Source organism: Chelonus insularis, unplaced genomic scaffold, assembly GCF_013357705.1.
Source record: "Chelonus insularis isolate UGA/USDA-ARS -01 unplaced genomic scaffold, ASM1335770v1 contig_150_pilon, whole genome shotgun sequence".
NCBI classification, from domain to species: Eukaryota; Metazoa; Arthropoda; class Insecta; order Hymenoptera; family Braconidae; genus Chelonus; species Chelonus insularis.
In genome coordinates this window covers 660,654-676,246 of record NW_023276392.1, presented here as the reverse complement: position 1 = coordinate 676,246, position 15,593 = coordinate 660,654, and the positions used below count along the sequence as shown (strand labels likewise).

Genomic DNA, 15,593 nt, shown 5'->3' with positions numbered 1-15,593 from the left:
GTTATTCATTAAAGTTGGTTCTTCGTAATTGGGCATTATACCAATCGCACACGCAGTCACTGAGAAATGAAAATAAATGAAAAAATAAAAAAATGTAGTTGCTTGGTAAAATTCATATATGCACGACGAGTAGAGTAACATACTGGACCCACAGATACATATGCAGCAATATGTGCAACCACACTATTCTTCCTTGGCATTTCTGTTAGTCGGTGGAGAGAGCAAATAGGCAAATGTTAAATATTCAAAAGTTTAGTTCAGTACCTTATTCGGCACCAGCAAGAAAGGCGTCTACTGATGAGCAGTAAAATGAAATGTCTTCACTTTCAACATTTTTATTTCGTTTCTGTTTATTTTTCTTCCTATTATTATTCTGTATATTCATTATCTACTCAAATATAAAATACAGTTTTTTTTTATTCATGTGGTTAAGAATTTTTGCATTTTAATTGATACTTTTTGTTATTAATTATTGACAACGATGGATTTGATTTTTTTTATTCTCTTCCTCTTTTTTACTGCTTTTAAGCCAGGTTTTTTTCAGAAAAAATGCTAATTTTTAGAGAAGGATTTTTTGTTAATAAATAATTTACTTGAATCACGTTTTTTTATAATGTTATTGAAGAAAAAAATTGGGATAAAAAATTAATTTTTCATTAGATAAATGATTGAACCAACCTGGGAAAAACTTTCCAAACTTTACATTAATTCCGGTATAATTACTGTGTAATTATTTATTCAAAAGTTATAAAAGTTTTATATTGAGAGCAACATGTTTTTACTCATAGTTAATAACTTGGTTGGGGAAAAATGGAATATTGAAGACAAAAAAAATTTAATTTGAACAGAAAATAGCAGATGCTTGATAAAAATATGTAGTAGAATTTTGTGAAATAATTTTTAAGATCCTTGATAAAATAATTTATAAAAAATTAATACTACACTCTTTTACAACACCCGTATAAAAAATTTTTTCTCTACTCTAAACGTATTTTGATGGTCGTTTTTATAATTTTTGCTAAAATTGGAGCAAGTTCCCGTTTTACCCTATTTTAGGAGTGAAATAATGGATTTTTCATATGTTTGACCTGATTCCGCATTTCTAGGCATTGAGACGAAGAGAATGAGTGGTCGATCATTAAAATCGGACAACTTTGATTTTTTGACCCCAAAAAATGGCAAGTGGTACCCCTTTCCATTTTTTTAGGCCAAAAAATAAAAGTTCTCCGATTTTAATGATTGAGGGCTCATTCTCTTCGTCTTGATGCGTAGAAATGCGGAATCGGGGCCCAGCCCAGAAAAATTCACTTTAACACCCTTAAAAAGGGGTAAAACTGAATACAAATTACGAATGATCATCCCCTTGTCTTTAAACCCCTGTAACTCATGAACCGACAGTCTAATAACCGATTTTAGGGACGTTTTAAAAACCTCAGAATCTAAGCTAAACATGCATATCGATAAAAAATGTTTAAAAAATTTATTTCACCCTTAAAATTGCGAAAATACTTGGCAAACTCCCAAAAAAGTGATTTTTTAACATATTTTAGCGATTTTAAGGGTGAAATAAATTTTTTAAACATGTTTTATTGATATGCATGTTTAGCTTAGATTCTGAGGTTCTTAAAACGTCCCTAAGATCGATTATTAGACTGTCCGTTCATGAGTTATAGGGGTTTTAGAGTCAAGGGGATGATGATTTTTAATATGTATCCAGTTTTACCCCTTTTTAAGGGTGTTAAAATGAATTTTATCAGGCTGTGCCCCGATTCCGTAACTTCCAAAAAAATGTCTTATTGCAACTATTTAAAATTTTGATTTTATTCGTTGAATAAAATATTACTTGTTTACTCACTATACGTAATAAATGTATTTTTATTTTATCAAGATAGAAATAATTTTCTCTATTATCTTTGATGCTACCGAAAATGCACATGTCTGCAGTACAAACCCGTAAAGTTGTATTTATATCGATTTAGCAATTAGAAGCAGCTGTTGTCCTTGAACGAAGACTCTCAGTCCACCGAAGAATCACGGAGAGCAAAGCCTTTTATCGGTTTCAACTCGAGCGCGAAGATTTCTTTCATTTCCTCTGAGACCGTATTTCACAAGCTGTGAAATATATTTCTCCCCAGCTCCACTCAAGAGTAAGGAGATAAGATAAAAAAAATGCATCCAAAAGTTTTTATTTTAATTAATTGTTTCTTTGTTTTTAACCAGAGATATTTAATTAGACAACAGATTTTACTCGATTTAAACAACTGTTCCTTTTTTGTAGCTAATAAATAAATAGAGAAAAGTGAATTGATTCAACGAATATCCATCACTGCTATTCTAGCAGCATTATATCATCAGCTAAACTCTATTGATACGCATGAGTACATTCAATTGAATTCATCTGAGTTTTGTGTTCAATTCTTAAAGATGAGCAATCTATTTTCCCTCTTATATCGAAAGAATTTTTTTTCTTCTTTAAATCAGCAAAGTTTCTCCTGCACGAGGGCATATCCATTAATCCATGCTGACGGAACACTTTCTATATATTACGTCGTCTAGGTTTATCTCAAGAAAACCGAACGGAGCTCGTTTTCTCCAACGAAATATATCGAAGGCGCCGAAACGATTCACTTTAGTTGTACGTGCAAAACGTTTTACTCCTGTAGTCCCAGCTCGCTTATCTAGTCACATCTTTATAGATTTCCTGAGCTGCGGTTACTTTCTCTGATTTTATTTTTTATACTTTTGAATTAAAAATGACTGATATTCTCTTTATTGGAAAGATTAAGAAACAAAAAAAGACATTTTATTATTTTCACTGTGATAGTTAGATTGTATGGACAGTATTAAAATCAAGTCATGCAGACTTAATCTCAGAATGATTTATACCAGTCTCGTTTATCAGGGGATACTGGACATTCTCAGTCCCCAGAGAATAAACCGATAACATACGCGAGACAGTTACCAATATTTCAGACACCCTTCGCAAAAAGACAGTACCTATCAAGTTCAAGTTTTAATAATGATACTTGTTCAGTTACTGCAATATATGTGCAAGTTTTTTGACACATTTTCTGATTCGATTCATCAATTATATTTGACTGATGTCAGGATATAAAATATCAGTTTAGACAACAGTTTTTTTTATTATGTTGTTTAAATAAATTATCGCATAATTCTGTCTAGATATTTCACTTGTCATATAAGAGGAAGGTAATCCCCTACACATCATTAAAAATGGCTGAAGAATCAGTGAATATTTAAACAGTTGGATTATATTCATTGGTTTTGCAATCATCACCAATGATTTTTACTATTTATAAGTTAATACACAAAGTAAATTCACGAATAATAAAATCATGTGCCAATTTTATATAAAAAGAAATACAGTTCAACACTTTACTGATCCAATTTAAAAAAGAAAGAAATTTAATAAACTAGTTTTTATTATTTGTGTATGTTTTTATAGTTTACGCTCACTTTACTGGGTTGATAGTTTAAGTTTTTTTTTTTTTTTATTTTTTTAATAAAATTCTAAAAATGAAAAATCATGAAATTTTATCTTAGTATCTATGAGAATATCCTCTAAATAGTTGTTATTATGACATAAAAATAAAAATCAAATAAATTAAATACACAATAACAATTGAAAAAGTGAAAATCAAATATTAAATAACCAACAGTTAAGTAATTTTCTGCCTCATACTGCACTTCCAGGCCATTTTCTCCTCACAACTTTACTGAGTCTCTGACTATGTAATTTCATACACGTACAGCTTTTTCACACCTGTAGCATATTTTCTTTATAAACGATTTATGCTGATGGTAAAGGAAAAAGGAAGGCTAGAAGAAGATGAAAAAATAAAAGAAAAGATGAACTCTAAAGTAATATCCCTATAAAAATTTAAAAATGTACATTAGTGAAAATAAATACTAAATTATGATCCTATCTTTTAGGGTAGGTGTGAATATCATATACCTGCATATACCTAAATGATAATTATCTATTCAAAAGTAATTTAATTAGCTTGCCCTATTACGGCTGCTACGCCTTCCTTGATCAATTTACTAGGAACAGAATATTCGCATTTAGCTCTACATTAGAAGGAAAATTAGCAGAGCACCGAGGCTTGACATCGCTCGATCAGGTGAAGTGATAGTTGGTAAGTGCATGCGTGAATCCGTATATACTCCTGTACACTTAAATGCGTATCCATCCGGAAATGCGCATTCTCCTCTCAAGTTCATACATGAGATGAAATCGATATCTCTATACCATCCTCTTTAGTGTCATCTACTTGAGTATTTTATTTAAAATACCCACTTGGAAAAGAACTAGATAAATCGTCGTACCATTTGCTTCAACTCTTGATATTTTTTTTCATTTCATCTCAGTAAATTAACACCATGGTTGTGTTTAAGTTGCAACTCTACCACTTAAATTGAATGATAAAAATAACTCAAAAAAACTTTATTCATTTTGTTCATTTTGTAAAGTGATCTACACTACATTCAACATTAGGTCATAATAACTATTGTCAGACTTGAAAAGAAGAAATTGTCATTGAATTGGATATTCAGTGATTCCTAAGACCTAAGAAAAACATTGTTGATAAATGAACTAGCTGATGAAAAAGACACATTGCAATTATTCTTAGATAAAATGTCATTTAAGTTGAATAGAAGGTATGAAATAGTTAGATGATGGCTAGTCAAGAGATCCAACGAAGCATAAAATACTTGAATAATTAATTAGGGAAGGAAGTTGCATCAATCAATCGATAGTTGGTGGCCAGTGATTAACAATTGCGCGACAATAATTGCTGGTCATACTGGGGAAATTAGAACCTAACTTGGGGACACTAATTTACTAGAGGTTTCTAGGGAGCGATGCTGCTCTACTGGCGCGGAAAGGCGATTGCGTTAGCACCCCTTGAATGATGGCTTGAATTACGAGCGTGATTTCAAAATTATTACCATGTTAATCACACTCTGGTGTTATCAAAAAATATTAGTGAGAAATGTTTATATAATTCTTTCATGATACTCGTGGAGATTTTTTTAAATAACTTGCACAAAATTTAGTCGTTCACTTTATAACTGCTGATATATCATAGTAATTAATGCATTGCAATTAAATAGAATAATTATCAAGGATAAAAAAAATCCATCAAGAACTATTTCTTGAAATTTCTTTGAATTTCATCATCTCATGTCTGCAACATTTCAGATTGCTTCGCATTTTTCTACTGTTCTTTTCAGTAAGTGTAGTCGCTATCATCTTTTTTCTTTCTGGTGCTTCTCTGGTGGATGCCACGTTTCCTTAATAATTTCCTTTGATCACATTTGAAAGACAAAGAATTTTATGATCAAAGACAAAACCTACTCATTTCAAATATGAATGTTTTCAATCGTTTCTTGCTACTATTTTGTATTTATTTTGTATTAAAATTATGATAAAATTTTTTTAAAATGCTTTTTTAACCATCAGTTTCTAGCTAAAGATCAATAATGACCTATCAAACAATTTTATTTCTAGAAAATGTAACATTTTATACCAAGATTGTTTTATTAAGAAAGGTGAATTATATTTGATGTATCTAAATCCAACTTCTTATCAAAAATTAATTTAAATATATAACATTCAATCTCCATATGGCTTCGATATGATTTCTATTTCTAGTACATTTGTAAATGTATTTATATAAGAACAATGGATTTGAAAGTAGCATACAAAAACGAAGAATGTTCAACTATGCATAAATCTCAACACAATACATATTCAAATATCGTGATTTGGAAGACTCGAATTGGTATGCATAGGATGATATTACTCAGAGTAGCAGAAGCTAGTGTGCAATATCAGGGGAGTGCAGTACAGTGCAGTGGATGACTACGTAATGTTCCAAGAACCACCCGAGTGCTCTCTTAATTTCTGCCATACCTGTACCAGGGTTTTGTAGCCATCTAGAATGTGTTCTGTGATTGTGTTTTATGTTGTTACTGAAGATATATTGGATTTGATGCAAAATAAAAATATTAAAATGCAAGAAAAATAGAAACAATACTGAGTAATTGCTGCAATGTAGTTAGAAGCTGTTAGAAATGACAAATTTTGAAATGAAAGAGTATGTAGATACAACGAAATGACATATTTTACTGATGATATTTCTCTCTAGCTTATATGTTGCTAAGGTAATAAATTAAAAAAGAATTATTCTTTATGGAAATAAGTCACGGCTTTGGAGTGTTGCTAAAAGTTGGTGATGTGTTGAATTTTTCGATGAATCTGGAAGTATTCCAAAATCAGAACTCTTCACTTTAAGATGTGCTTGACTTATTTCTAGATGATAGTCTGATATATTAAAATTCTAAACCATTACGCTGTTGAAAAAATAATCATTTTCCAGTCTGTAATACATTTTAAGTAAAACGTGCGACAACAGATGGTAGAGAAACTGAACAGGCGTGCAAGCAATAAGCAAAAATTGTAATTTATTCTTGATATATTTTCGATGTCATCAGTGCTATTAGTTTGATATATTGTCTATGAGGTGATCTATTTTAAACCTGTTCTTTTTTCGTTATTAATACTACAATCGGATTAACTATTTCGCTCTTTTTTACCATTATTCAGAATTTTTTTATTCGCAGTCTTTTTCTATCATTATTCTGCAAATGTTTGCTCCACAAATAATTCTATTTGTATTTCCAATGGAAAGGAAAAAAAAATGCATCTAGTTTATTGAGTATGTTCTTTTAGTTTGCTCTATATTATTACTAAAGATGAATATAATAATAGTAAACCAATATGTGAATGGAAAGACATAGATTAAGTTGACTGAAAAAATACGTCTTTCGACTTACCGAGAATGACAAGCTTGACTGTTCTTCCAGAGAGTAGCTCTCCATGGTCATTGTCGATAGTGCACTTCCATATACCATCATCCTCAAGCCGCGCACTGTCGATGTGAAGAGCAGCTGTTGAGGAATCTCCAATATACCTATGCCCAGTTCCACTCATTTCTGTTCTAGTGTCTATTGTAATCATGTCCACTGGCACATCATTATGCCGCCATTTTGCTGGTCTTGTGCGATAACTCCTAGAATTAAATCCAAACTTATCATCTAATTTGTTAAAATAATTCAAGCATTGTATTCAAAGTTTACTAATTATTTAATATTTTTATTTAATGATGTGTTGTTAAATTGTTAATAACCATAAGGAGACGTTGATGAGTAATTAACGATGAAATTTAGGATGAAGACTGTGTTCTTCAATCAAGAGTCTTGTTATTGACTAAGTTTAGTGAAGTAGTGCATACGTTGATAGTTACCTCGACGTAGTCTGCAGGATACGTGAGTAATTTCCACCTAATTCACAAGGTAGGACTACTTTAGCTTGTGGTTTTACGACAATCTCTAGTGGAGGTAGTCTGGACGTGCCTCTTATTATCTGAGGGATGTTGGGAGGTGGTGATGTTGAAGCAATGAACCAGGTTTGATCATCTGGAGCCAATAATGCTGCAGGCTGTGCCACATTGTCGGAGGTGGCAGTAAATTTAAGGCCAGCTGCAGTAGTTAAAGCAGTTGTGCTACTGGTTGTACTAGTAGTAGTTTTTCTAGCTCGTCTACCACCCTCTTGTCTGTCTCTCAGCGCAAACACTGCTTCATTTATAGACCCACCTGTAATCACATTTAAATGTAACTTTAGATTACGTTGCGATGTTGGAAGTGTAAAAAAATAGTAATTTCATTAACAAACATGATGATTGGGTGCAGGCTGATTAATTGAATCAGTGAAGTTGGGAGGATAAAATTAAGCGGGCACTTTGGTGAAGTTCTAATGCAGAGGATCCGGATCATCTCTTCACCAGCAGTTTCACCAGTCCCTTGGGTTTTCTTAGCTAATACTGATAAATATATTCCCTGAGCCGAGGTCTGATCTGATTATCGTGCTACTGGAATTCGATAAAGGCTCCAACAAGCAGGTTGGGTTAGATAGAGCCAAGAGGTCTAGTACTTTGCCTTTTCTACTTTGCTGTACGTATTCGTAGATTAACGTTGATGCCAATGCCAATGAGGATGATGCGGATCGTTCCGTCATTGCTTTATCTATAATCTAAAACTGCCGTGTTCACTTGAATGAACTCTAGTGCCAACCTAATTAGATCTTTAATGGACTTAAAATTCCTATTACCTAGAGCATGATTTATCTACATATCACATCAAGTCTATTACAATAATGAACAAATTTACTCATTGTACATTATCAAATAAGTTGCATTTCAATTACTAACATATTTTTTATTTAATTAAATCGATGGAATCAAATGACTTTGAGGAACTGGTGAAGTATTTATTTTCTTAAAAGCTGCACAAAGCAGCATTTTCTTAAGTCCTTGGATAAGAAGATTCGAATTTTATTTTCTTTATCTTTTCGTTTTTTGCTGCTCCTTTTAAGTAATCCAAGATTGTAAGGATCAGTCAAGTAAAAAAATACCCAAGTATTTAAATGAAAATCGAATGAATTATTCATAAATTACAATAAATTGGTAAATTTATTTTTTTAACGTGCAAATTAATCCATTAAAAGTTGCTTTCTGCTTTTTCATGGATTTACATCACAGGTACATGATTCTTAGTCGTTTGAATTGATCAAATAAAGGTTGTAAATGCAAATAGATATAACTATTGTCATATTAAATGGCAATAATTAATTTATTTGTAAATAAAACATAACGATAATTTGACACATCTCATAAAACTATGCCAACGAAGGAGATAAGAGAAGATTATACCATGAACTCAGAATGAACATATTACACTATTCCTGCATCATCTCACATTGTTCTCATGTTATTTCGAAGCCTCATAGAATGCTTAACATAATGTTTGCCATGATGAAATAATTGATGGAATAATTATTATAATGCAAGAGAATTCATTTAATAGTTGACTGTTAATCAGACGAATATTAACCTCATTTTCGCTTTTTATAATAATAGGTTTAAGTAAAAAGCAGAAGAATATAATAACATTAAAATGACTGAAGCGAAATGAATATAATTCATGGCTGTTCATGAATATAAAAAACAATGAATTCAAGTTTTATAAGATATCTATCTTATAAAAGAGATATTCATAAAAAATTAAATGACATTGTTTTTTATAATTTTATAATTTCGTACAATCAAATTTAAATTTTTCACAGAGCTGAATTATGAAATATCCCGTGTTGATGAATGAATTATGTTGTGGTTAAATTATAATTACATATTTGAAAATTATATTCATTTAATTGATTCAAATATTCATTACTTTGATGATGTATTAATGCTGATTTTTGATTTTCCAGTCATAACATTTTGACTCATAAATAAATAACTATCATGAGATAATGTAGGATAAATTGAGAATTAAAGCAAGTTGATGATTTTAATAATTTATTATATTTCAAGCATTGAAAAATGAATTATATATTTTTGTTCAACAATTATTTGCTGATTTTACTAGTATGTAGCTACTTGTTCCTCAGTACTCAAGAATGAAATAAAAAAAAATTTACGAAACAATAGAAAACAAGTCTATAGCTTGTACTACCACTACATCTCGACTCTTTGACAAAGTTGAATCAAAGTGAAACAACAGGACTGCGAATTTAAGTAATTCCCATCAAGCACCAACTTAACAGAAGCATCATCATTTCCCACTAATTCCAAAAGAGAGACTGAAAGTCAATGTGACAGAGTCATACAGATACCATGTGCTGTTGCAAAGGACAAGTCTACACAACATCTACGTACACGGCAGTCGTGACAGTTGAGCAAGTTTGCGTAACAGTTCATTGAAGCCCGTCGTCGTTTACTTCTGTTGCCTGAACAAATACACTCGAGTACTTGCGAATAAATACAAACCCTGACCGTAAATCTAACTGAGAATTCGCCTATATACAGCACTACATGTAGTCATCTACATTCAATTATCAATTCTCTTTCTCTTGCTATTAATAGAGTTTTACTATACTCATGTGTCAAGTAATAGAAGTTCATAAAGTACGTTGGAAACACATTCAGTAAATTATATTCAAAGAAATTGTTTTTTAATTTAATTCATTTGACGTTTTTTTTTTGTTTTGCTTTTGAATTGAAGTATTTTTTCACAACATTTATCAAAACAGCTTTTTTTCAATCAATTTGCATCACTAATTGAAAAAATAACAAGCTAAAAAATATGTTATCTGTTGAATTTTAACTATATCAGTGACTAATGGACAGTCGAGTTGAACTGAATACACTGTTTTAAAAAAGAGTTATTGAAAACGGTTGGAGTATAATTGAATCCATTTCTGGTGGTAAAAGCTGATTAAATAAGTAAAATGTGATGATCTAACAAGTCAAAGTATTGACTTATGGAATGAGTAAAATTTGCTGATTTGATGTTTGATATTGAAATCAATATGGCACTCTAAAACTTTAATCTTTCATAGAGTAAGAAAACTTTACATCATAAACAATCTCCAAGAGATTCAGAACTTGATAAAATCGATGAGAAAATTTTAAAAATATATTCCCAATAAAAATGACGGTAATTTTTTGTGAATAAAGTTTGATAAGTTAAAAATGAAGAGAAAGTTTGGAGTTTCCTAAATGAATAATTGGTAAAAAATTAAAATCCAAAATAATAAGAGTGATTGGCATCAAATTTGATGACACAAAAAAAATCTGACATAATACAATTAATTTTTTTTTGCAACGAATATCTTCACTAAAAGTAAATAAATTATATTAATCTTGTGACATCATTTAATTTTAGAAAGTCCTTGTCATGTAATTTGATTTAACTCCAGGGAATAAATGAAAATAAAAATTCTAAAATAAAGAGACGCTTTTATTATCAAAAATTCTTCTTTTATCTCAACATTATTTGAAATATTATCATTTAATGAATACATTTTATGCTAAATAGCATAATAAAATTATGTAAACACTTTGATGAGGTTTTCAATGATATTAATACTTCATTTAGCTTATCGAGGTATGTACGTAGATACATATGTGCATGTAAATTGTGTATATTACAGAAACAGTATGATTAATATTCGTAGATATAGATTGCAGACTGTACCTAATGTCTTGAATAATCGATCAAGACCTGATATTCTGATGGCATCATAATATTGCACTGCAACGTTGCATCTTCCAAGATGACATATTGCTTCATTTATGACCTTCTTGGAGCTGCTGTTAATTGTCACAGATTTTCGAGTGTATCTCATCTAAATGCATAAAATTCATATCTATTCACATATAAAATTCATATAAGTTTTCATGTTAAATAGATTCATATTTTTTTTGTTATTTCTGATGCTAAATATATGCTCCAGAGTATCTGGAGAGCGGGCTTGACTGGAGTTTTATCATCATTTTAACGAATCGTCGCGACTTGTGATGCATTGCGATGAAACCTTTGTCCTTGTTGTTTCTGTACAATATTCTCACGTGTAACTTTCATTAATGTTCTATTTGTACCGTGCAGATTTTAGTCGAAAACAAAGCAGGCTGCTGAAGCATGTCAGCACCAGAGGATTGTAGGAAAAAAAGAACAAAGAAAAACAATGGGGGACTTCACTTGATGTGATCCGCATCGTTTCTTCTGTAGAATACGATATCACTGACGAATGTTTTAGCTTGACTAGCATTGGATCCTTTGAAACTTAGCTGGCCATGGGCCACATTATACAACGTATATAGGTGATAGTTCTAGTTGAAATGACAAATGTTATAGGCTCCAAAAGATAACGAAGATAGGTTTTATTGAGCGATCACTGAATACATTGCTGAGTTTTAGCTTGACACTGCAACATTGTCCTAACTTTATTGAAGCTTTGCCAAGACTTGCAGTTGTCGTGCCAGTATTTTTCAACCCATAGAGTCTTAGATGATTTTTTTCAACAAAATAAAGTACAAAAATACGTCAGACTATTTACTTACCAAGTCTATCTGACAGTGAAGATATCAAATTCCTGGGTGAAATTGAGACTTTTGCTACTGTATTGGAATCTGTCATGTAGGTTGAGCTCACAAAATATTGTAAGGATAAGGCCAAGATTTAAATTTAAGCTATACTTATCTCAGCAATTTTATACAATTTAAAGTCAAATAAAATAATCAATATTAGTGCAATTTATGGTCAGCATAAATCTTGAACAGAAATACTTCACTGAAGATAAGAGACTTCTAGAAGTTAGACATGTTATGAAACAGAAGAAAATTGGAAAGAAAAATAAACGATTGGCTGCATTTAATTGTACGACATTTAAGAAAAGTACGGAATGATATTTCAACTTTTTTATTGAATTAACTTGTTAAATTTGATCTTTTAAAAAAAAAGTGTATGCAAATAAAGTCATTTACTTAGTGTGGATAATTTTGTCACCATGACAGTTGACGTATTTTCTAGAAAGCACGAGAAAAAGATGAACGATCTAAAACAGCAATTGTTTTCTCTTTTAGTAACGTGTTACCTCCTTTTCTTTTTCTTTCCGCCCTCTAACCACGACCTGACTTGTTCGAGCGACTGTTATTAACGAGGACCCAACAACGAGTACTAGCAAGCTAGCTTGAGCTAGACGTGCTCTGTATTTCAAATAGTTGCAGCACTCGTCGTTCGTCATTCCACAATTATCGTCAACGGCGATGCCATCGAGTACGATTGTCCAATTAATTCGAAAAATTCATCGGCTCAAAGAAAGTAAAAAAAAAAAAACCAAGAGAAAAAACATGCTGACATCAATCTGACTTTTTTCTTTTTACTTGTATTTATTTTGTCGTAATTAACTTTAAATTCTTAACTGAAATTTCTCATTGTTATTCAACGAATTACAATGAGGTAGTTGAAGCGATAGAATATATATATATATATGGTTGGGGATGTACAGTAATCGAGGAAGTGCAAGTTGAATAAGATTCAGAGTTTATGAACATGTCGAGACTTAACGACATTCACGTCTTTCGGAATTTAACCAGATGGATGCTAGATCTAGATGACATCCCCATGAAACTTTCTCGATCAGATGACTTAGTTTACGTTGACACGTCGCAAATATCAGCTTCCTGACACTTTCGACAACTAAATTGCCGCCTAAAGCACGTGTTGTCGTGTAGTTAGATGTACTAGATATTTCAATTTCCGACTATCCTTCAATTCCTGATGCTCAATCTCTCGTTGGCCAAACCAGACACCAACCACTAAATTCACTTCAATCCCCATTACTCATCCATTTTATAATTGTTTGAATAAATATTTCATCCAAATAACTAACCCACCTCGAAATTGTATATTCTCCATAATTCGTCTTAATTATAGCAGGCATTTTGTAATTTAAAGTTTTTTGATAAAGAAATGAGGCTTTAAGTTTGTGAGAGTATAACAGCAGGGAAGCAAGAAGACCACTTGAATGAAAGCACTGCTGTGCAACTTCTAGCTCCAGGGAGAAAGAGTAATTACCTTAAATTCCACAGTAGATATCAGAAAGAGCTCTTACAATTAACTACACTATCTTCAGGCGGTATTTTCTCGATTGCATCGATTATAAACTAACGATTTGATTAAATGTTACTTCTAAAAGGCTTACAACCTACAGGACTAGAATTAATTAGATTGAAAGAACAATGAGATGGAAAGATCTAATTTCAAGCTTTGAATTTGTCACTCTAAATTACGATTGTAATAAATAATACGATTACTTTATTTCACTAACACAAATTCGTTTGAATAAACTAGAGCAAGGTAAGTTGACTAATGGATACACGAAAAATTGCATTTTGTTCAATGATTATTGTAATTGACAGTTAAATGGATCAAATAAAGTGATTAGAAAATTCAAACTCTCATTTAATTATTTTTAATCATGAATAAAACAACAAATACTACAAGTAATGCTGGTGATGTTCAACATTTTTAGTGAAATTGAATTATTGTGATAATTTTATGATAAAGAAGCTGTTATTTAGTTGAATAAGATGAATTATTCTATTTAAAGTTATTCTGTTACTAGGACATTTAAAAATAATGAGAAAAATATTTAACTTTGCATTTTTTAAAATTCTAAATTGATTTATCAAGCTGGAAGATAAATGTGTGTTTATAGTTGAACAGAATGTACCAATAAATCATCCAATAAAATCGATAAGTTGGTAGGTAAATCACACCACAATATCTTGATTAGCTTATGATACTTATTATTTGATAGCAGAACAGAAATTTGATATTAATTAACTCCAGAATCATAGTCAATTATTGGAGTTTATAATGTACTATCAATTTCACAAAGATACTAACATTGAATGAAAATCAAAAGATATCTATAAGTTATTTATACAAAAAATGGTTTCAAATTTTACAATTGAATTATAACTTTTTCCTGACAGTCTCATTTCACCCTGGCAGCCTAGAAATCTTGAAAAATTACTCAAAGTAACAGCAGGTTCATGAAGTATAACTTCAAAAAAATGAAGGGAAATTGGTCATTTCAAGTATTTCTTTCAACTTCTTTATGAACAAAAAAATTAAATAAAAAATTGAACTCACTGGTATATTAATAAGTGTCATGTTAAAAAAGTAATTGGAATTTTTTGAAATAAATATTAACACTTGTGTATGAAGTTAGAGAAAATAGAAAATGAGTGTAAATTGATGAAAATATATATCAGCTCACTAAATAGTGTTACTAATTTTATGAGCAAAAGCAGTTATAATATTGAGAGGCAACGACAGTTTGTAGGTAGTTAAAAGTTAGGGAATAAAAATAAAAAATAAATGAAATAAAAAAAAAAAGATATTAAAGAGGATATATAACACGTGGGCAACTGGGCAAACTGAGCATGCATCTTGTATTGGAAAACGCTAAATATCGTTCGTAACACCCATAGCCAGTACGATTCGTGTGTCATTCATTTTATTGGACGGCTGTAGGTAGTATAAGGGTAGGTAGGTCTACTCTATTCCTGTATTCCTGTGGGAGAGCAGGACTATACACTACATCTGTAGACCTGTAGTTGTAACATCCATTCGAATCCCATAAGCGTGCAGCCTGAAAACGGCTACCAAGCTACAATCAGCTCCAACTTTGTAACTATCGAGCGTGTCGCGAGTGCAAAAGTCTGATAAATCATGTGAAATAATTGCATTGTGAATAAATACGATATTAAATCTACTGCCACATATTGAATTACTACAACTGTTATTATTTATTGGAAATAAATAATAAATTATAAATTAGTAACTGATGACTGAAGATTTTATTGTGAATTGTTCGAGCATATTTTCCGTTTAATTTCATGTTACAAATTTTTAATCGCCCACTGCATCGTTCATTGTTTAAATGATTGGTGTATAGAAGCATGGGGTAAGCCGGGTAATAGAGAATTGAAGGAAAAAAATTTATTTTTGAAATTAAGACAAGGGAAGAATTATGAATAGACTTTAAACATATTCTAGTGATAAAGATCAATATTCTTTTAATTAATAATATCCCAAGATTTTTTTAAGTCTTTATTTTAAAAAGCATTCTTTGTTAAAAAAATAGTCCATTA

General features: G+C 30.9%; 1 protein-coding gene across 1 annotated transcript in view; it reads right to left on the bottom strand.

The window, feature by feature from the left end:
- The window catches only part of tei (teiresias), a 129,405-nt gene that overhangs the window by 47,598 nt on the left and 66,214 nt on the right, over window positions 1-15,593 (bottom strand). Inside the window, exons 4-5 of the mRNA XM_035078025.1 lie at window positions 7,335-7,683; window positions 6,865-7,100 (exon numbers count right to left, since the gene is read on the bottom strand). Coding sequence (XP_034933916.1) covers window positions 6,865-7,100; window positions 7,335-7,683 — 585 coding nt within the window. The remainder of the gene's footprint in view (window positions 1-6,864; window positions 7,101-7,334; window positions 7,684-15,593) is intronic.